We start from the raw sequence: 24,557 nt of genomic DNA on the forward strand, positions 1-24,557 counted from the left end.
CCTAATGTGACACCTTCACAAAGCTTTGTTTTGTCAGTCCAAACGTTAAAATAATTAAAAATACACAAAAATAATCAAAAGGAAAAGCAGCAAATCTTCACATTTGTGAAACTACAACCAGGAAATGTTTTACATGAACAATGACTTAAATGATTGCCAAATTAGAAAAATTAAAGTTCCAATATATATTTCTGCTAATTAACTAGCATTTGAACCAAAGTCAGCCAAAGCTCGTGTTTCATCTACGACCTAAAACCACACTGACCTCTGTGACATTATAGTCCTGCATGCACGGTCAAATCATTATGGTCTCTGCCTTCAAACAAGCTGCACCTCTAGTTTGGTCATTCAGCTGACTTGAGGAGGAAGATCACTTTTTAAAAAGATTTCAGTGTTGTGTTTTTTTTAGCTCCTGTGTAACATACTTGTGAGTGTTTTGCACGTTCTAACAGGCATCTAACTTTTTTTATCCGCCCTCCTACAGCTCCTGTTTGAAGTTACTCCTGGTTAGATGAAGAGGTACCGACAACACTTACAGCTGTTTGATCAGTCAGTAAGGTTGGTATTTGTTTTGTTAGTTAATGGATTAAATTAACTAATTAAATGCCTTTGCTCTGGGTAAACATTATTGTACTGTTTACAGAAGCCCCAGCTGAAGTCTGACATACTTCTTGACCTGTTTTGACCCAATTTAAGATGTAAAGTGAGGTCTTGCCTCAGTAGTTCTTTGGTAGACGAGAGCAATGAACCTTTCAGGGCCAGCAACAGGTAAAAAAAAAACAATAGCACCCTACATGCAGAAGTAGAGCACCACACACTTGTCCAGGTCTATCTTAAAACAATGCTCACATGTCCATATGTACATGGAAACACATTTTGGTCGCTTAAATTGCTTTCTGCTGTCCATACTGGCTGTGAGATCTGTTCTTAACACAATTCTTTCAGTCCTCTTTGTGTGAAAAAATACTTTTTAAAGTGCAGCTGATTCTGATTTGAGGCCTCAACAGTCAGGTCAGTCATTTATTTAACCAAATGACCTCTTTGTGCTTCCCCAGACAGCGTTATGGAGAGGTTGTAGTAATAGAAGAGGATTTTATTTTTTTGTAAAAAGACTGTAACTCATATGAAGTATAAAATCATACCTTTGATTGGTTCAGACTGTCCTCATTCTGGTCCTCAGTGGAGCCTCCAGTGGGGCCTCCTGACCGATTCCTCCACTCATTATTCCACCTTCTTTGCTGCATTGATCCCTGCCCTACTGGCAAGGGAAAAAGTTTTATGAATCACCTCTTAAAACACAAGCAAGGGAGAACAAATTGCAAGGACAGGTTGAAAAAAAACCTAAGCAACAGGAGATTGTCTTTCATTTGTGGCTCCCAGTACAAATGAACACTGCAGGTTTAAAAATCACTATTTAGTCAGTCATTTAGTGAATTGATAAAGACACCAAATGGAAATTAGTTCAAAAGAACTAATTTGAAGATGCATGGATTTAAATAGACAGTGACAAAATGTAACAGACTTTATCACTATTATTTTGATCAACTTATGAGGTGGTTGTAACTGTTTCATTATAAATAATCTCTACATCACTGCAAAACGTTTTCCTAAATAGTTTTAAATTTAATCTGCATTTACAACAATTACATCACACTAACACATAAGTCTGCATGTTCATTTCATCATATAAAATATGGGGGGAAAACCCAAGATTATTATTTATTATTTTAATGCTTGGCACTTAAATTAGAAGTGTCACTGTCCCACAAATACATGTACATCCACTACATGTTCATGGAGTTGAAACAATTGTAGAGCTGACAGAAAAAACATTCATCAACTAATTTTTTATAATCGATTAATTGTTTTGGTCATTTTGTAGCAAAACCAGACAAAAATATGCCTCTCTGGTTCCAGCTTCCAATGCTGCTTTTCTTCACCCAAATATTTATTTTTGAACTGGAACACCACGTTCAACTCCCTTTTTATAACCTTAACTCTTTATATAATGTCTGATATCTACTATGAGATAAATAGTCTGGAGGATATGACTCCACTGTTAAGCTACTGTCAACTGAAAATTATTTATTTATCAGAAAAGGTGTACTTACTTGTACGTTCTCCTCATCAGGTCCTGGGATGCAGCTCGACGGGTCGTGTTGACCTGCATTTGTTCATGTAAAAGAGCGTTCACGCCCAGGTGAGTTTGCGTGTCTCTTCTTATGTCCGTTGTTGTGAGAGCACACAGTGGGTTACATAGATCACAAATAAGACACATACACGCACACCCTCTGTAAACACACAGCAGGAAGATCCTTCATGCCGCTCCATAAACCCCCAACAACTAAACAAACTTATTTTCCATCCATCATCATCCGCTTATCCTGCGTACAGGGTCTTATTTTATTAGTTTTATTTACCCTCCATACACACAGAATAGCTCTAAAGCTCTTAAATAAACAACAGCCTTAAATTCATTTCAGTTTAAAATATTTTTTATTTAGACAATGAAAAGTCTGATACAACCACACACGTTAACTTCGTGCAGAGACACTTAAGGCATGAAAATCTCTCCGCTGGTTTGTCCACAAACTGAACAGGCTGTCATTAATAACAGAAAATATGATTCAGTCATAAAAGCAGCAGTTTCTCCTCTAAACAAGAAGCACAGCCGTTTGTGTCGACCAGAGCTTCAAGGCAATAGCTTGACATTTTGGCAAATAAGCTTACACACTTTATTAGATGAGAAGATTTACACCACTCTCACTCCTATCTGCACTGTAAATATGAAGCTAGAGCCAGCAGACAGTTAGCTTAACATCAAGAATAGAAACGAGGGGAAACTGCTAGCCTGGCTCTGCGCAAAAGGTTACCGGCACTTCTAAAGATCAATAATTAACACTTTATATCTTGTTTATTTGATCCTTACAAAACCATACAGATTACAGATGAATTACCGGACAAACATGAGAGAGGTGTGAATCTTATAACTCTTGGCAAGAAAGCAAATAAGCGTATTTCCCAAATGTCCTACTCCTTTTTAAGAGACAATCTGTCCAAGATTAAATCACAATGAACTGCCAAAACACTGGCTAACCTTCATTTTCTTTTAGTTAATTTATTTTGGGATGAATCTTACAGCAAGTTGCATATTTGATCTATTCTCTCTGTGTTTTCTTGTATTATTTTTCAATAGATTTTTGTTCATCAATTAATTAATTTGAAGCTCCTGTAAGTGCTTGAACTACAAAATCCACGTTGTGTTTAAGTCAAATAAAATAATCTGCAAGAGAAACACTTCTTCACAGTATTTAGAAAAAAGAAAAGGATGAAAGGAAAAACGAAACAGATACTGAACACACATTTTGGTAAAATAGAAGAAGGAAGTCTTGTATGTTTACATACTGTTTACTGGTATACAATAAGGCTGCTGCAACTCCAAAACTTCCTTCCAAAAATAAGACACTGACTAGGAACAATGATATATCTTTATATTATTTTTAACATTAGAGGTGGGATAAGCGATTCTGGAGAAATCCAACTCCATGCTAGTCACCTGCTACTCACAACTCACTTAACGTTACCTGACACGCACATCATGGCCGGAGCTACTTTGTTTGTTTCTCATTTACAGACTCGCAGCTGTGTACAAACACCGGATTTATTTCAGCGCACATGCAGAACTGACGGCTAGCAGACCGCGAGGAAATATTTGGCGAACGCGCACTGGGTAAGAACCACATACCCCACCTTTAATGTGAGTTTTCACAATCATCATCACTGTTCTCCACCACAGTACCTTCATCACTATAATCCTTTTCTCAGAAGATAAAAAAGGACATTGTCTTTAACTTTAAAGTGCAAAACAACCACATTTACACATGTATATTGGCAAAACGTTACTGCAGTTCCTTTTTATTTTTGCTCTCTAACAACTGTTTGAATGTGAAGGGAACATACCTGATTGGTGGAGAGATTCGACATTTAAAAAATCTTCTTACTTTTAGGAAGTTTAGGATACAACAGATGTGGCCAGTCTGTTCGGACACGATGATTCCCCTTTTAAAATTTAATAATAAAGTGTCTTTGATGTTATAGTACGTTTGTAATTACCTAAAACTTGTTTTTGGCCAAAGCTGACATTTGTGAAGATCTGCCCTGTTCAGTGTTGCCACATATTATGATTATATTCTCATTTTGCAGCGTACCACAGTACGCCTCTCTCCCCAAAACAGAAAGAATCCACCAGGAAACGTAGTCCATATTAGTCACCGTGGACGATTGTTTACATCGGTTTGTTCAGATGACGTCTTTTGCATGTGTTCAAACAGCAAAGCATGTGACAAGACAACGATGTGCAGACGTAAGAGGTCATTTAACAAGACAGGAAATACGACTCACTAATCTCAGCTTCTGACTGACTGCTGCAAGCTAATCATTAAAATCACTAATAGAGTCATAATACTTTACCTAGAGACTGATTTGTTCTGTAGCAACCCCAGAATATGGGACTACCTACAGGTTTTAGAGCTGAACGCTGATCCACTTTAGGATCTGCACTACACTAACGCACAAGTAGAAGCAGACTCAGACGTAGCACAAGATTGCTAAGTTGTTTGCTTTGGCAGAGAAAAGTGCATCAATTGACAGGGAAAGAAAACAAATGTGTGCAAAAGGCATCATCTGAACTCACTGGTGAACTTCAGTCATCATCCATGATCCTTCATTTATGCATTTAACTCACGGCGGCGTCTGAGAGCTCAACGTACTGCGAAGGGAGTGAGACAGAGAAGACAGATCAGTGTTGATCTCTCAGGGCCACCGTACCTTGCTTTTCTTTTCAGGGTCACGTTGGGCTGGAATTAATCACCATTAGGCAAGATACAAACATTTACCGACAGTCACTTACACACATTCAGGCCCATCTGTAATTTTGAGACTCCGTTCACATGATCTGACTTGACGGTGGAGTGGAGGCAGAAAACAACCAGGCACATTTGTGCAAACTTCATGGCATTTCGTCTCTCTGTGTGTACGGTGACAGAGATAACTGGCTTCAGGACCTCGCAGAGACGCCGTTCATCAGTCTGGTTTCATCCTCAGCTATATCAGACCTCGCTACTGAAGACCTCGAAAGACAAAGAAGCTGGCAGGAAGAAGGGACGGACTACTTCTTTTTTTACCTTTGCTTTCAGCAGACAAGCACAATTATGGAGGCCTGGAAGAAGAAAGCAAGAAGATGCTTGGCAAGTTTCCAAGGAAAGAAAAGGTTAGGCAAGTATCTTGAGTATGTGGAAAAGGCAGAAAAAACTGTGCTAGAAGATGAATTTGTTCTACGTTTGGAGGATTTCAACACCCCATCAAAACGCCAAACATCAGAGGACAACATGACGTCCTGAATTCAACATTTCCTGCACATTCTCAGGTACAGTAGTGAACCCCGGCATCTAAGCTGTCCAGAATACAAGAATTCACAGTTATTCGTATTCATGCCAGGGAGCAAACATAGTCCTCACCTGCTTCCCACCAAGAAAGTCCAGGTTAATTGCTGTAAGTGCAGTTTTCATTCACTGATTCTTTGAGCTTCAGGTCACGATTCTTCTAAACTCCATCGAGAGTGTGTCCATAGATTGAATGTCCTCGCATCTCAAGGCTTTAAAGCTTCATATATTTTATACTCACAGCTGTCAGATGTCTCTTTCCGGCTGTCTGTCCAGTGCGTACTGTGCAGCTGAAACACTTAAAGACGGCCTCAGTTAAGGAAAAATTCATTACGACTCCAAAGTGCATGTGTTTGGCAATCAGCTGACAGAAAGAAGAAGAAAAAAAAATAAAAAATAAGCACAAGAAGGACAATCCTGGAGGAGGTCAAAAGTCAGTCAACTCCGTCAAATCCTTGGTTTAATGAAGACGGCGTCAATATTTTGACCGGATGCGGTCACAGTCACTGACATCTCGCAGAGGGCAGCAGGTTCGGGTGGACGTCAGGTCTTCAGATGGACAGGTCGGTGTCTGTGTCAGTGGGTGTGGTCTTTGGGCTCACACTGCCTCCTCTCTCCTCAGGAATGGAGGACGAGTCGCCGTTGAGGCTCGGCAACACGCCTGGAGAACACACGGGGAGTAAATATACACGTCAACTTTCACAGGTGAGCTGTCTCTAGTCAGGAAGCGCCACACAGAAGTAGTCGAGGTTCAGTGTATGGGATGTGCCAATCCAGGGAGTTAAAATCAAAAAGTAAAAGTACATAATAAGCAAAATATACTCAAAGCATCAAAATGAAGTGAGTATTTCATTTAGTATAAATTCAGTATTGGGATATTATTACTGATTAATTTACATGAAGGTTAAGGGAAGGTTATTTGTATAGCACATTTCAGCAACCAGGGAATTCAAAGTGTAAAATCTTTCCCTCTTAATAGTGGTGGAGTGGAATTATAAAGTATCATAAAATGGCAAATACTTCTGTGTTTTGTTTATGTATTTTACTTACAGTAAGTACAGCTCTTGAGTAAATGTACGTAGTAGTTACATTCGACTTTTGACCAAAATTGCTTCTTTTCTGGACTATCGATGCAAGTCAACGACTTCTTAGAAAAGGCAAAAAAAACGCACTGACCCGCTTTGAGTGTTTCTGTCAATCTGAAACTGAAACGGACCAGAGCGAGTTGACAGGCAGGTTAAGCGACTTTATCCTGTCAGCTTGTCTCTTTACAAAGACAAGTGTTGCCGTATGAGAGTCCTGCCTGAAGAGAAGCTGTGAAGTCTTCATGTTACGCAGTACGAGAACCACACATGACATTATTTATCAAACTCGGTCGGACTTGATGAATTTAGCGCGAGGAGGAAACACATGTGACAACGTCCGGTTTTCAAAATAAGGTGTCTATACAGGATGATTAATAAGATTAATTGGATTATATTCACAGAAAGTATAAAACCTATTACATGTTTCCATTAAAAGTAAATGGACACATGTAATTTACTTTACCCACCATAGTCTTTCCAATCCTGTGGGAAACGCTGAGTAAAAACCACATTATTTAATTTATTTACTATTTAATTTATGCAATGGTAACAAAAGGCAAAATAAATGGACAAAAATTTCAATGTACAAATTGACAATTGCAAATTTTTTCATTATATTCGGTTTCGGCTTCGGCCAAGAATTTTCATACTTCCTGAATCTTTCTTTAGAACTCGTGAGTACGTAAACGTTCCCAACAATGTGTTTATTTCCCCATATTTCATACTAAATGTCCTCTACAGGAAACTTACTAGGAAATTATTAAGAATAAAGTTTGATTTTAGCGCAGTGTGTCTAACTTACGTTCAGTATCATAAACAGAGCTGTCGGAGCACGTCCGGTTCCTGCGCTGAGTTGACCTCTGACCTCCACTTAAGTACTCCTTAAGCACACCTGACCTGAGCGGAAAAAACAAAAGAATGATAAAAGCTCAAACAGGAAACTTTCTCACCTCGTTCGACATTCTTAATTCAAAATACATAATGAAAACACAAAGAGAGAAACATATTGCCAGCTGTGTCCTAATAGCATCCCCTAACCCTTTTATTTAAATATATATATGAACACCCTTATTCTGCGACTGAGATCACATTTATTTTCCCTGATGTCTTCCTCCTATATAGATAATATATTCATTTAAATTTTGCAGGTAAAGGCTGAGATGATATAAAAGTCATCCTCCCTCAAAGAGATAAAAACTTATCAGTGATAAATAGAAAGAGTTGCGATGTTTATATACGGTCTAGGCTTGCTAAAAGTCCTATAAAACTAAAAAAAGGTAAGAAGAGGAGCAGTTTTGGATCCTTGCTGTCCTTTTATTCGTCACATTTTGGGTTCACAAGGTCATTTTGAGGTAGAGGAATCAAAGAAACTACAATGTTTCTCGTTCACCTGACCTTGACAGCTCGCCTTTATCTGCAGCTCATGAAGAATCGGCCCAAACAAGAGCAGTTATCACAGTTTGGTTGTAAATGTCAATGAAAACGTTACTTTTCTGTCTTGTTCGCGACACTATAATGTCGTGGCTTTCCAGAAAATCCAACATGTAACCACAAAAGATTTTTCCTGAAACTAAAACTAATGAAAAACACATTTAGTTCTTGTGAATAATCCTTTCCATTAGTAACTTGTTTAAAAGGAAGCGTTCACAACTTTTCAAGTCCTGTCTTATAGAAAAAGCCAGGTGTCAACATGAACAGGTTTACCTTGCTGTACAAACATGTCTTTATGTGAAGTTAAAATGAGGCTTCAGAACTCTTGAGTTAATCTGATCAAGTGGATATCTTTCAAGGTTGCAGCCTTTCTAGAACAATTCCTAGTTTTTGGTTCCATGGACAGCGTTTACTTACCAAGCTTTAGTGGAGCGACACTGACACAAAAAGGGGATTTCATTGTCAATTAAATCAAGTTGAATATTTTCCAAATTTACAAAGATGGCTGAAGCCTGTTATTAACAATTAACAATGAAATTGATTTAGTAAGGCACCGTTTAATGGCCTGAATGAACAGGTGGAATGATGACAGCAAGTAAAATGTGTTATATTGTACATATGAGCAACTGACGTTTTTCCATATTTTCGTTACAATGTCAGATGTTCATGTTACACATGGCCAAAGCTTCAAATAATGAGGTAAGCATATTTAAAAGAAATCGTTGTGGGCCAAATACAAGACAGAAATTATTTTATTTAATTTTTTAATTTAAATCATGCAAAGCTAACATACAGGAGTCACAGAACCACGGAAATGCAGTATAAAAGGTCTCCTTTAAGACAGACCTCTGGAGTATTTAAGGCGTTGCAATGCCGCCTCCTGGAGGCCGTAGTTAATATTAATTCATGAATTCAGAGAACATGACATCCAAGCAGCCAAATTATGTCTGTTTTCTGTTCCTATTGTTGATCTAAAGTTTAAATAAACCGGGTTCAACAGTAAGTACATTTTTAATCCGGCTTTTTATTTGCAGTGATTTTTATTCTTTGTGTATTTATATAGTTTTTTTATTGTAAAATTGTTTTTTGCTTAACAAGTACTTTGTGCTGCATCTTTGACACACAAATAAAGTTATTATTACTAATATTATTATTACTACAACGAGGAGGAGGGAGGCTAGTTAATAAAATGTCCACACGCGTTTAACTCACCTGTCAAAGCTGTATGTTCCAGGGTGACTGATTGACCTCTTCATCTGGGCGGACAGACATAGAAATTACTTGTTTCAGTTTTGCAATGAAAAAAAATATCTGCATGTAATAAAAAAGAAGGGGTACAAACGATGTGTGCATCAGCTACAAGAAAAAAAAGGTCACTAATGTCGCCTCCCCTCCTTAAACTTTTGTTTCTTCTAAATATCTGAGTGTCTACTACCAATAACAGAGTACAATATAATGTCTCAAAGACTTGCAACCAATTTTCATCTAATTTATTTCCTCCAACCATTTTACAATGCATATATATATTTAATTGGATTTTCTTTGTTGGGATTGTTTTCTTGCAGAGCCCCCTGTATCAGCCTGCAGGCGTCAGGTGACTGATGGTAAGCAGAGCGTAACATAATGTGCACAGTGGTATGGGGAAAAAAAATTACAAAGAAATAATAAACAGAAGCGTAGCTGGAAACAAATTAAATCTGTGTTTACTGTGATTGAACAGTTTGGTTAAGTTTTCAGGTCTGTATAAATGTGTCTTTCACACTGTGTGCAGCCACCACCGCGAACAACGGACTGAAGCAGTTGGTGCAAATAAAAACACATAATAAAAACACATATGGCATCTATATTGGTCACAATTCTCTAATAAACAAGTTATCAGTAATGTTTATGTTGAAAAACGAAAATCGGCCAATTTATCATCATCAACACAAATGTTGATCTCTTAATTAGAATTTTACTTAAGTAAAAGTAGCAACACTCGGTAAGTAAAAGTAAAAGTCCTGCATTTAGTAAAACTACATAAGTATTGGCATTAAAATATACTTAAAGTACCAAAAGTAAAAGTACTCATTAAGCACAATGGCCCATTTCAGAATAATGTCTATTAAATTACTACATTATGTAAATAGTAACTAGTATTGTAAGGTTCAAAATGTAATGGAGTAGAAGTATAAAGTAACAAATGGAAATACTCAATTAAGAACAAGTACCTCAAAACATTTCACTACTGGAAACTGAACTATACTGAGACAAAGCACTGACGTTCAGGGTTAAACATTTAGCAAAAGTTCAACTATGTTTAAAACAACAATAAAAAATATTTAGTGCATTTCAACAGGATCTTGTGTTTTTTTTTTTGTTTTTTTTTACCACACTGAATATCTGTTGGTGTGTTTCTTCTTTCAATGTTACCAAAACACAGTTCTGTAGATGTTTTATACTGGAATTAGCTGGAGACAGTGTAATTACCCTTTCAGGCGGACGGAGGTCAGGGGTCAAACTCTGGTTTGCCAGGGTCATACACTCCTCCAAAGTCCTGATGAAAGTTGCACATGTTGCACTGAGGAGAGAGGCCTGCAGAGAGAGAGAGAGAGAGAGAGAGAATAATAATAGTTGTCTAGTTGTAACTGCATCAGTCACACTTAATAAGTGTTAGAAGAAGTCCTCTTAAAGACACAATGGACACATGTTTTCCCCATGTTTTTGTGACATCACAAAAGTGCTTGTTTTTAATCCCGACAGGCTCAAATTGTTATTACAAGTGTCTGACAACATTATGGAAAGGATCCATACAGAGATAGACCTTTTTTTAAACAGTAGGTTCTTTTTTGTGTAACCACAAACAGTCACTATATTGCTCTCGTCAAAGCCACCAGACTCCACTGATAAAAACTGTAATTTTACCTTGCAAAACACGGGAATTGCTGGACTACCGCTGCCTCGGTCAATTAGTTTGTTTGTGTTCATGTGTGACTTTGGTGTTTTAAATGGTTAAAAACACCAAAGTCACACAGTAACAAACTCACAGATCACGGCGGCGGTAACCCAAAAGGTCCATTTTTGTAAAGGGAGTCAGGTGGCTTTGAGGAGATTAATATGTTTGTTAAACAAAAAGGATCTTAAAAATGTCTTATCTCTGTAGGGATCACAGCCATAATAATCGCTTGAAACAATAATCTGAGCCTGTGCCTAAAAGCCAAGCACTTTAGTGGACGTACTTTGACGTCGCATCTCTGTTAAACACTGGAAAAGTTTCAAAAAAAGTTGTCTCCATTATTCACAGACACTTTGGAAAATGGGAAAATAGGGTCCAGGTTGAAAAATACTGAAGTTACACTTTCAGGTTTAATTATTTGATGGTACAAACCCCTCCTTGATAAACATTATCTCTTGTACAGACACTTGATCATGTTGTTGCCCTGCTATAAAATAAAAAGTGGAGTATGTTTCTTAATTGTGAAAAGAAAATAAAAATGAAAACCTCAAGAAAAATGTCACTTAAAATGAATCTGAGGGGAAAAGAAGAAGCGTTACCTCAGAGATGGGCGTGGCCTCTGTGTCGGCGGTGTGCTGCGATTGGATGGTGTGGACCTGCTGGACGAGGAGGTCACAGTACAGACGAAGTTCAGACATCTTTGTCTTCAGACAGTCTGGTCCTGGTGACACACACACACACACATCACAAAGAGCTAAATCTACAGTCAGAAATATAATGGCTTAAATAATGTGCATGCATCACCCCTAACTGGACACTTCCTGTTGATTTTTCACAATAAATGTCTTACCGCCTTCCATTTATCGGTACGTTTTTTTCTGAATTTTCATGTCATGAAGTGGTCTTAGTAGTCTACAGGTAAGTGTTTTATTTATTTTTTCACTCAATACGAAAAAGTACACACAAAAAGTTATGATTAACTACCACTTTAACACACAATGTGCAGTATGCCACAATTGATTAATCCAAGCTAACAGTTAACAATAAGTGTTGGTACTGTATTGTTTCATATCTATTGTTTTACAAATGTAGTAATTTACACACTTTATAATATTTATTTGTATATTTAGAACCTTATTTTTTTCTTAAACTTTATATATTTTATTTTGTCGTTATATTTGTTTTATTTGTTATGTGGAACTGGCACTAACAGGACGGCGCTTTTGTTGTACTCAATGAAAAATAAAGGAATCTGAACCCGTTTCTTTCCCCCTGATTATTATAATGAGCTGCTCGGGCAAAAATTACTTTCACAGTAGAACAAACTATATTTGTGAACGTTTGCCAAACTGTCTTACAATGTGTGTCAATTTGTTTAAAAGTTATCTTTCACCAGACAGAGCTTCAGAAAGTAGAAGAAACACAGACGGACAGATTTATATAAAAGCTGTGTGTACCTCTGTGTTTGTGACTGTCCAGTGTTCCAGCTTTGGATGAGCCTAAAGCCACCAGCCACCTCTGTCTCTCTGCAGCGTTCACAGCTCGCACGTAGAAGTGCTGCTCGCCGGGGATTATCAACTCCAAGCGCGTTGGATCTGACGGATGAACTGAAATACAGAATATTAACAGTGTTTGATGGAGGTGTTTACCTTTAAAGCACCATGACTGAGTACAGGCACCATGAAGTAAAACCATCTGCCGGGGCGGTCTAACCTTTAATGTCACACACGGACATCTTGATGGATCCTTTGCTTCCTTTCCCAACGTCATCCTCGCTGTCATAGTAAGAGATGACGCCGTTCTCTAAGACGAACCAGCGCGGCTGCCAGCCTGAGGACAGAAAACAAACTCAAAGCCTAAGAAACAAATGTGTGTCTTTATCTGGAGTTTTTATTGTTCAAAAAACAAAAGTGTACATTTTAAATATAAGGTACTCCACCGATGTAGTAATGCACCATAAGGAAACTGACGAGAAACAGATAATAAAATGGATTCCTTTATTTTACCAGGCAAGTCAATTAAAAACAGATTATCATTTACAATAACGGCCTGGCAGGAGACAAAGGCCTCCTGTAGGGCAGTACTAGGATTAAAATAAAATAAAATAACATAAACAACAGACAGAAGACGCAGGACAACAAGACAATACCAACAACATACCTTAAAACCAGGCACAAGAGAGACATCAAGAAACAAAAGGGAAAAAATATCTTAATATAATAATAATAATAATAATAAAACACAGACAACGAGAAACATGATAAAAGACTAGGACATACGCTAGTCTACAGAGAGTGCACAACGCAACCAGGGCAGTTAAACAGCAGCAGGGCAACATTACAAAACCACACGAAGCATGAAAATTGATATTGCAAAAAATGCTGGATCTAATGGTTGCTTCTAATTACTATTTTCATTGTCGATTACTCTGCACACTTTTCTCAAAGAACTGATCACTTGTTTAGTCTATAAAATGTCGGAAAATTATTTAAAAGATGCTACTAAATCCAAACATGACATCTTGTTTCACTGTTCAAAACCCAGACAGTCAAATCATTCTCACATAAATCAAAGAAAAGCAGCAGAGGAGAACCTGGAAGAAACTACTTTTTCATTTTGACTTGAAAAATGACTTCAAAGGTTCATAAATTACAAAAAAACCCAAAAAACTAATAAGCTCTCTTCTTTTCGTCACATTCTCTCTGACTGGTAAAAGCAAATTGTCTTTACAAACTCCACACCTCCAGTTTGTTAAAAAGGTGTACACTTTAAACTGAAGCCGAGATAACCACGATAACATCATCATGTTCTCGGACTTGACGAAGCCAAGCTACAGGAAACGTTAACAGTTTTCACAGGATGAATACTACGTCCCTTCAAATAAACACAAGGTAAACTGTAAAATTAGTGCAGTGCTTCTTTAACAAAAGCATTTACAGCCTCCAAAGAGGTGAAAACGGGGCTTGGTGATCTGGACAAAAGGAATAATGCATCAAGAATAAGATTAAATATTCTATATGTTTCATTCTGTAAATGAAACGTGTTTGTAATCAGACTACAAATTTGTACATCATGACTATAAATGTTAATATTATACATTATGTGCCAGTCCTACAGTTCTATGTATCTAGTTTTATATTGATAATTATCACTATAAATGTCAAATCTTTATTTCTTTCAAGTTTAAAGGCAGATTTTTGCTCCTGAGTGAAGGAGTAATTGTGGTTTTAAACTTTTCTTTCTGGTCAGAACAAACACACAGGATCACTTCACAAATCTGAGGCAGAAAATTCTAAACTATTAGGATCAAATCTTTTTTCACTCCCTTGTGCTCAACAAAATGAAGTGCTGATTCTTTCATGACTTAAATGAATTAAATCAAACATTTTATATATTTTTATTGAGGAAAATTCTATCGCAATAATTATCATTCTTGTTTTATTGCCCAGCCCTCGTTAGCGTGGCATTTTCCAACTTTTGTAGCAGAGCAAACAAAATGTGAAGCATCGAAATCAGGGGTTTTCAAAGTGTGAGAAAGCTTGGGAAAAGGCTCCCCTACAACCCCTCTTAGTTTACTTGCTTAGTTTCATTCAATTCCTGGATGCCTATGAGATCATGATTATCTTATTTGATCCCATAGACGCTGCAGAATAGAGCCAAATACACAACCTAATATTGCTGTTTGACATAACTTCAGACTACACCAAATACATATATTTTACATTATTTAGTTTTTTTGTGAGATTTTTATTAGCCTCTGACCGATTAAAGTAAAACCCCTGTTTATTTAAATTTTCACACACTGTTTTATGTGATTTCCTTTTGATAACTTATGTAATATTGTTTCACTTCCATTTACTGAGCCTTCCCTGAAACGGTTAGGATCCTCGCCGAGGAAGCTCGCTTCACACCTTGAAAACCTCTGATCTAAATGAATCTTCATCTAAAGGAAAAATATCACAAAGCAAAACATACTCAAATACCCAATAAACAATGCTTCATCTCAGCTGTTTTAGACCTATTTCCATTTCGGTGCATAATTATAACTGAGATCTTTAAGCGCGAGAGAGATCATATGACACAGTAGAGTCAAAGGGAAATGCAACGACTAACTTCCCCAGTGAAGTGCCATTAAAGTTGAGTTTTGACTTCATATAGAGCTGACTGCTCACATGACTTTCATATCACTCGCAGAGTTAAAGAGGGAAGCAGTGTATATTTTGTCCTCTACCACTATTATTTATAGACACGCTGTGCTGCCATCATTAAGGTCAAATGCTACAATAGTCCCTGTTACTGTGTGGTATCAGCAGATAATGTGGCTCTACAGTTGTCGTCAGTCCTCCTGTCAACAACACGTTACTCTCAGAGCCATATTATTTGCAAAAGCTGCAGATAAAATATATAATACAAGTTTATTGAATAGGATAAACCTCAGTGTGAGAAGCACAATTACATGCCACAAATACCAAGAATGTGATAACCGATTTGAGAAGGAAATCATCCAAACCACCATCTCAGACCTTCATTGAAAGGAATTGAAGTACAATCATTAATAGTGAGCTGAAATTGGATGAAACATTCTGATGCAGTCTGTTTGGCTTTCCTTGAATCTGTTCTTACGTTTTCTATGATCCTGAACACCGGGGACTATAACCATAACTTTAACAACATTGTAAAGGTGGCGTCTTGGGTTAGGTTAGGTTATAGGTGTCTCACAGACTCGCCTGACTGTCTACATTAGACTTCACACACACCATCTTCTTCATTCTGAGTTTGAAACCCTCCCCTCAGGTCGTAGATGTAGAGACACACAATTCAAGTGCAATAGGAGCTATACTCCTTTGTTCCCTGTGCATTCACCTTTCTTAATCCTGTCAGGTAACCTTGAATTTTAGAGGTTTTATGGTGTTTCTAGTGTACTGGTCACATTTTATTTTGTGTTTTTTCGTTTAACATGTCCCACTTGGAATAATAATAAATGAACTGTACTAAACCCATTGAGTCCTAAATGTTGTAATATAATAAATGTTTTAATATATACTGACATAAACAAAAGTTAAATTATGCTGTGCCTGTTTGATGCTGATACGATCATCGAGCGAACATGTGCTGGCTGCTAAGGCTGATCAGGATTATATTTTCTGGCTAAATATTCTATTAATAGCTTGAATAAATTAAATCACCGTTAAAACACAGATGTGACAGGGCTGTCTTTTCCTTATGATACGTATATTAGCCTGTTAGCTACGGTGTTGAGGGCGAAATGTAAATGTAAGAGAGGATGTTTGACAGGCTGTTAGCATTATTAGCTAACACAAACACCGCCCCTCGTCATCCAGTCTCTGTGTAACACGGCTGGTCAGAAAGACAAGTTGCATAAAACAGATGTTAAGACGACTCACCTGTCATGTAATTCGTCCATTTGTATAAAATCCCCTCCATTGTTTCACTGAACATCGGCTGATTTAGCCTGTTAGCTTCCCCGCTGTGGTTAGCTGCTACGGCCGTTAGCTTAGCTCGCTCTCTCTCAGAAGTGAAAGCGGGTTAGAAAATAACGCCTCATCATCATCATCATCATCATCATCACACGGAGCTGCTGCTTCTCTAAAAATGTGCGAACTGTTTGTGGTTTACGGGAGTTGAATGGCAGGGTAGCGTCATGCTGAGGGTTTGTTTGTGCTGAGCTTTTCCTAAACTGTACAGCTAAACGTTGGAGCAGTCAGCTGATTGGAGAAAGAAAAAATGTCAACAAAACGGCGCTTTTCTACGGAAGCCTGCTGGGGCCATTTGACATGTTACATTCTTCATTACATTATTATATTTATTATCTTTATTTATGTATTTTTATATACAGTCTATGGTTATACTCCTACTGCCAGTGATGGAGGAAGTACTCACATCCTTAATTTAAGTAAAGGGACCAATTCCACACAGTAAAAGTACTCTGTTAAGTAAAAGCCCTGAACTGCAAAGTTTAATCAGGAAAAGTACTAAACACAAATATACTAATATTGTTACTCATGCTGTAATGTTCAAGCAGGATTTTACATTTGGTCTAGGTGGAGCCCGCATCTTGATTTATTTTATTTTGGACTGCAACTAATGATTATTTAATCTGCTGATTATTCTTTCCATTACACCACATGTAAATATGATGTAAATATCACTGCACAAACTGCCATACTGAACACATTCTTTATTATCCTTTTATATATTGTACTTCATTTATATAAATACAATCCTCTCCACCATATGTTTGGACAACACAAATCCGGAGTAATGCAAGTGTTTAAACTGCCACATTGTTTTGTTTTTCTATTACACATAGTTCTATTATTCCTATTACTTGCATCTGTTTATTCCATAAATATATACATGCATGTTTGTCAAGCACCTTATCACCTCTATACTATACTATCCTCTATACTGTACTTACTACTACTTAATACTATACTACTTGGCAATAAAGCTGATTCATTAATTGACTGAAAGCAGCAAATCTTCACATTTGTAAAAGCTTGAATCATGAAATGCTTTTGGTGAAATAATTCTTAAACAATTATCAAAATAGTTGCCATTCATTTCTTTGATTAATCGTTTCAGCTGTACTTATTATACCGTTGGGTAGTGTTATTTGTAACAAAACATAATTTTATATATTTTTTAAATGAGTACTTTTGATACTTTATACATTATAATACATTTTTGGGACCAAACTGACAAAACCGTGGTATTAATTCTGAGAATTTAGGGGGTTAATAATAATAACCTGAGCACCCATTTACATTTTACAATTACAAACAAATTACAAATTATCAGTCTTTTAAGGCTGATAATATATTTTAGAGCCAATGTTCTTAAACGGGGCCAAAACAAACACAGAACAAGGCTTTAACAGTGAATTTTTACAAATAAAACCTACAGAAACTACAATTTAACAGTGATATTGATTCATAAAAGGTGAAAAATATGTATTATTAATTTTGGTGGCTTGTGACAAATGTCTCAGTGTGGAGGTTAAGCTGTTATTTGTAATTAACATTTCCATTGTGGTATTACTACAGTGGCACACAGTGAATCCCATGATGAACTCCCGCAGCAACTTTGGCATTGCAGTGTTGGAGGACCAGCTAGCTGTATGTGGCTGAAAGGGCTCGACAATCATGGCACCATCAGACAGACACGTGGTTCGTCGTCCAGGACATGGAGATGCCCAGCAGAGGGCTTCAGCCGCTTCATATGTGTCAAGAAATCAAATCATGAAACATGACTCTTAACTAATCTGTTTGGTGACACTTTGTAGGCTTTATGTTTATAATGTTCTGGGGAATTCTGGCTACCTGATCGGTTGTGAAGTTTGGTTGTGGAAAACTAAATGTTTATGTGCCTGTACGGACAAAAAGGTTGATTCATTGTAGTTTCCTTCTTCAGAGGATAAACTTAAAAGTACAACAAGTCAATGTAAGAAACCAATGTAAATAAAATTATATAAATCAATCCAGTTTTCATAATTCTTAATCTCTCTTTATTGCATTAGAACATACATTTCTCATATATATCTATATATATATATATTATAAATGTGAATTTGTACACTACAATCTTTTATTGTAACATGTTAGAAAATACTCGTAACGCTCCAAAAACATATCACTAAAAACAGTTACCAAACAATGAATATTACATTTCCTCGTTTTTGTTTTGGCCACCAAGGACAGAAAAACAAGTTGGCGGAGATGAAACTGCCGATCAGGAGGAGAGGAGGGGAGCACGGTCGGACACTGGCGGTTGTGCCGTTGCAGTTTTTAGTGGCAGCCATTTTGTAACCAAAGAGGCGATGATGAAGTGGGGTCGCAACAGGTACAGCGAGTAGGGTGAAATGAGGGGGGAGGCAAGCGTGGACAACGAAGAACATCAAGCAAAGCCACGTGGGAGGGCTGCGCCACTTGCAACCAGACAAACAGAGAGGTGAAGGGCCTCATCACACAGGACAAGTTTCACTGCTGCTTTTACAAGTTGTTCTTAAATGTGAGTGAAACATTTAGATTTTAGAGTCCTGTTTGGTTATCGTTTGAATCACTACTTCGCCACTTGGCTGCTGTGTTCAGTTTACTTTGTGGAGGGTATTAATCACAAGCATTAATCACACACTTTACACCAGACTTAAAAGCGTAGAAATACTCTTTACACTGCCATTGAATTAAATGTAATGTGAAAGAGTTAACACTGAAAATTAACATCCCAACTCTGAAGAACCTAAAAGTACCAGATTACCTGAAATTGTATGTAGCTCAACTGCTCCCTGCTCAGCACAAAAGGGACCAATGAAAGCTGAATATTTAGCAGCATAATCTCAGGAGTTGGTGGAGAGAACTGGTTATAAAATGACAGGAAACACTGGCGTTACATTTGACAGGTAGACACGAGAACTCCAGTGGGATGCCCATGTTTCTGCTGGATATGTATGTAGGCTAATTGTTTCGATATATTCCACTTTTTATTTCTGCCACAGGAATTTCGACATAGCCCACAAAGGGATACTAACTCCATCATCAGGTCTTTCAGGTTGCACTACCGTTGCGGTGGATTGTGGAAGTCAAGTAAATGTGTCATCACTTCACGTGAAACAAATATGAAATATTTTGGGTGACAATGAGACAGCCTGTTTGATCAGGCCCGAAGGCAAACATGTTCATTAGTTCATCAGTAACCAGCAGCCAGTTGCACCAGCTGTTTGTAAGCTCTGACTACTTATCATAAACGAGTTGCACCACACAAACTAGTCTCTAAATATTTACAGCCAGTAACTCACAAAAATGTATTAACACTATGCCAATAACATCTGGCCAATTGACCAAATAACGTCATTTATGTTAGCTTAAGTATTAACTTTACATATTTGTAAAGTTAAAAAAAACAAACATTAAGCTATAATTTATTGAGAGTTTATCTCAATGCTGAAGACTTGAGGAGGGTGTGGTTTGATCAGATTTGATTGACAGTGACCGAACAACCCACCAACTGTCAGAATCCGATTCTGGTGAAAGTAAAGAAAAATCAAAGAAAAGCATAGAGAGCCCAAACTGTTCCAACTTCTGCAGAAGATTATTGTGTTCTTGTGAGATCCTACTGCTATTTGTAAAATTTAAGAACATCATTTTATGTATGTTAAAGTATGTTAAAGCTCATCATGTACAGCGACTTCCTGTCTTCATAGCGTTTGATTGGATAAAGCAACAGATGTTTCCCAGCTACCGATTAAACTAGCCACATACATTTCTGAAGCTCTAATGGTGCAACTCGAATTAGTACATCACAAGTTTGAGAACTTTCTGCACAATCTTAGTGAAAGATTTACGAAGAGCTGGTGCAACTCGATCCAGATGTTTAGCGGAGGAATCGGATGCGGTGAAGGTAAACAAGGCAGCAGCAGCAGTGAGAATGGAGGAAGCGTTACTGAAAGCACGGTGAGCAGCAGCTTTTTAAAAAAAAAAAAGTGCAGGGAAGTTTAGTTGTATCACAAAAGACACAGCAAGCTAGTGGAGATAGAGGCGAGGTGAGACCAGCACTGGAACAGAGGCGGGGACAGTAGTGACTATCTAGCAGAGAGATTGGCGGAAGTTGGCATACAGGATAACCATCTAACACACAAACACACATAGCGAGGCGAAGGTTTAAAAACTAGCGATACAGACACAACCACTGGCACTGCAGGGAGGCGGGTGGACAGGTTTAAAGAACAGATATATTTGCATGTGGATGGGAGGAGGGGGAGGAAGAGAAACAGGGGATGCGAGGAGTCAAGGAAACATTTAAGATTCAATCCCCCGTTTTAATCAAGTCCAGAACAAAAACAATGTATTTGTTTAGCAGATATGGGAAAAGGAAGTCGTCTAACGCTGCGTAACATCACTGAATGATTGTCCTCTTGAACATACCTCCCCTCCCCTCCTCATGTACACCACTCCTGTCGTTTTCTTTTGCCCGCCACCTCCTTTGTACCCCCCCCCCCCCGCTTTGTTAAGTTTTACTTTTCGGGGATTTCCTCTGTCATTTCACATGCATGCACACATACACACAAAACCCTGTGACCATAAAGGACATTTATATACACGTGAACATACACTCGCTCACACACAACACGCACAGACACAACAGATAGACACATTTTGACACAATAATACGGCTGACTGGTTTGTTAGCAGGAAGCAGAGGATTGGATCGTGCACATGTGGATTATAGCAGAGCTTAAAGCTGGGTGGCCAAGCGCACAGACAGAGGAGCCTGTTTTTGATATGACAATCAGTGCTACAGTGGCACAATACAACTGTACTGGTACAAAAATTAATATTAACTTTTGCAATTTTAAAAATGAGAGTGCATTTTTTCCACCCATTATCATTCCATCAAGAGGTGTTTTAAGATTACCTTTGAGTCTCTAGTCTTTAAAGTCAAGATGCAGAAACAGAAGGAAAATTTTTAGTGCTCAAATGATAAAATCAATTAGTATTTCATTTTGAGTAATTGTTTAAATCTTTTATAAAGCAAAAGTTCTTTAGGTTTTAAAATTGTTAGATGAAAAGTAAAATCAAGGGATTTGGAGGGAACTGTAATTTCATAAACTAAACGATTAATTGAAAGAAAAATGTAATCACATTAATGGATAAGAAAAATCCTTACTTGTAGCCCTAAAAAATAAAAATAAAAATTATAGCGTCAAATAGAAAACCTAAGCCTATGCAATCTCATTTCTTTCTCAATTCAGGTGCACCTGAACAGAAGTTTGTAGTTAAACAGTACCTACGTTTAAGACATCTCATGTTTCCTTCCTTCCCCCTCCTCCTCCCTCTCCCTCAGTAAGCAGTATTGTGGTGTTATGACGTTAGGTTCCTAAGGCAGTATCACAGTACAGTCCATAGAGAAACAACAGCAGTACAGAATTACACTGGCCTGCCCAGAACCTTACATCCAGCTCAGGTGGGACACTGACGGCGTCTGGATTTTTCTTTTTTTAAGCCTCCGGGTTATTTGGTTTACACTTTCCAAAACTGTATGCTTTTGAGTCAGCTAAAGTTTGATCTTCCTGTTGTTAAACGATTACTGAACATTCAAAACAGGAAGCAACGACAGAGGGGGGAGAGAAAAAAAAAAAAGATCCCGATGTAACTTCAATATGTTAAAATCTCATTAAAATCTCATCTCCTGTGGTGCCCTGGTAGCTCAGCGGGCTAAGGCACGTGCCAAGTTCTCGCGACATCATTGGTTTGAAACCGGCTCATGACCACTGTCGCATGTCAAGTTCTCCTCGCCTCTTTCCTTCTTGATTCCTGTCCTGTTAAGTTAGCTAGTTTAGCAGCTAGCTAGCTACTGGGGGTATAAGATTGGATTTGGGGGGTCTCCTGCTGTGATGAGGACTCCTTTTACAACTTCTTGAGGCCTCCAGTAAATTCAGTGGCACAACTCACACAGATATATGGTTCTGGGCCAGAGCTGGACCGGGAAACGTCCGGCATGATGTGGGTTGGTTCTGGCACCGAGGTAGCCGATTTCTGATTGGTGTAGCACAAGTAAAACTGGCCAGTGACGGCTCGGATAGCTCAGGTTGCCCATTTTTCTTAGTGTTGAGATGAAAGAGGTTAAACTACATGACTATTTGACAGTTAGCTATTACTAACATGTGACAACGACTGGAGCCACTGGAGCCTCCAGGAGTGCCAGAACCAGCCCAAATGTCTCTGGTTTGGGTGATATTGTAGTGCATGTGGTCTATAGTACAGTAGCATCAACACAATGGTCCAAGAGACAGATCAGATAGAAGATATCATACAGATGGTCCAATACAGTTATAGTACAACATCTATACATCAACTATACATTGTGCGTTTTTTTTTCCTTTGTTATATTTTCAAGGGGTCTCAGGGGTTAGACTTGGTCACCATTACATCACTGCTGTAAGATGGGGAGGGGTTGAAATAAGTGAGGGCAGAGCCATAGATATACAGTGTTTGATCAGTATAGTTTTACAGTACCACCAATGTTAGTGCTGCAATCCTGCTACTTGGCAAGTGGTGTGGAGGACCGACCACATGAGTGCAACTCTAAGTCATTTGAGTGGAGTGGCAGTAATAGAGCAATAAGGTAGGCAAGTTTATATTTAATATTTTAGAGGTAGAGTTTTGGAGATAATTCAGCAGACATTTTTGGGAGGGGGACATACTGCATGTTGCTATATCAGAACTTAGATTTTGTGGCTCTGGTGTCTTAGTGCCATATAACAAAACCATTTTTGCTGACTTACAGTGGTTTGATTTCTCACCTCACTGCAGTGATGTGGATCTGTACTCCTGCGTGTGTCAGTACACAGTGACATCACTGTTGGGTGGGTAGCCCAAAGACGGAAGCAAAAAACTGCTTTTCAGCGACGTGTGATGTGTCTTTATCTAAAAAGGTTAGACCTTCTCTAGTCCCCTAGTGTTTCTCCAAGAACAAAAACCTGCTCTAAGTTATGCTATAACAAATAACATCACCTTTTCCCAAGTCTGACTTTAACAGCCCCAAAACAATTTCTCTGCCATGCTGATGACTATAAACCCTGAATGTGTTTTCAGTTACCCTCATATTTTGTCTTAGTTTGTTTTTTAACCTTTAGATTTGGCATATAATGTGTTATGCTAGTGGAACTAAGTTGTATCTTGTAAACCTTAGCTGTGTGACCTGTTTGGTCCAACCTGATCAAACATTCAGTCTATCCATGGCTCTATTTCTAAAACAGGGTTTGGGTAAAGGGTGTAGGAGTTACAGGTTAAGGGGTCAGGACACTGAGGACTTTAACGGATCAAAGGTTCAGGGTAAACGGACTAAAGGGTTTACAATACTAAGGGGGTTTAAGGAGTCTGGATGATGAGTTGTTGAAGTCACGGTTTACAGTTGTGAGAGATTTACCGAGTTACTGGATTTGAGAGATTTATAGGTGAAGAGGACAAGGTTAGTATGAGTCTTATGGGTGGGTAATGTTAGGATATGACTGTGGCCTCCGTAACTATAGCAGGGTCTTCTATGTCAGCTTTACTTTGAACCATCCTCAGCTCAAGCTGGGGCGGACTGGGCCTCCGACCAGGACCTGCTAACTCTGAGACAGAGAGAGGGGTAGGTAGGGGGAGTGGGCAGACAGAAATGCAGAGACGAACAAAGATAAACATTTATTTTAAAGCAACGTTAAACATTTTTTTAATGTAATAATAGTTTGCAACCTAAACCAGGCTCAGCCAGCTCGGACCAGACAAACCTGAATAACCTACAGCCAATAAAAGTAACCGCAGCAGAAGTTGTGACCTGCAGATATAAACTTTTGGCAGGCAGCAGGAAATGATTCTTACAACTATAGTTTTTCTTTTTGGCAATATAAAATGAGTACAGAGTTCAGAGATTTCTGAGCGTCATCATCTTCTCTTCCACTGTAAAATGTAAAAACTTTAAAAATACTTCTTATCTGCATTTGGTGTTAAAATGGAAAGCTATTTATTTTCTTGTCTGAATGTGGCAAAGTCAACATATCTGTAGGTCTAAGCTGCAGCTGCTGGGCCTTTCTTTTACTGCAGGTTGACATGTGAAGAACCGGTTTGATAACCCTTTGTAGAAAATCTGCAGCCTGCTAAATGTAAG

At 38.1% G+C, this 24,557-nt stretch overlaps 1 protein-coding gene across 1 annotated transcript in view; it reads right to left on the minus strand.

Moving 5' to 3' along the window:
- Positions 1-2,477: 2,477 nt before the first annotated feature.
- LOC123971540 (pleckstrin homology domain-containing family A member 3-like) overlaps positions 2,478-24,557 on the minus strand; it is a 28,971-nt gene continuing 6,891 nt past the window's right edge. Inside the window, exons 9-15 of the mRNA XM_046050423.1 lie at positions 12,606-12,722; positions 12,350-12,499; positions 11,492-11,613; positions 10,427-10,531; positions 9,170-9,213; positions 7,329-7,423; positions 2,478-6,102 (exon numbers count right to left, since the gene is read on the minus strand). Coding sequence (XP_045906379.1) covers positions 5,993-6,102; positions 7,329-7,423; positions 9,170-9,213; positions 10,427-10,531; positions 11,492-11,613; positions 12,350-12,499; positions 12,606-12,722 — 743 coding nt within the window. The 3' untranslated portion in view covers positions 2,478-5,992. The remainder of the gene's footprint in view (positions 6,103-7,328; positions 7,424-9,169; positions 9,214-10,426; positions 10,532-11,491; positions 11,614-12,349; positions 12,500-12,605; positions 12,723-24,557) is intronic.

This window comes from Micropterus dolomieu, linkage group LG05 (genome assembly GCF_021292245.1).
Source record: "Micropterus dolomieu isolate WLL.071019.BEF.003 ecotype Adirondacks linkage group LG05, ASM2129224v1, whole genome shotgun sequence".
NCBI lineage: Eukaryota > Metazoa > Chordata > Actinopteri > Centrarchiformes > Centrarchidae > Micropterus > Micropterus dolomieu.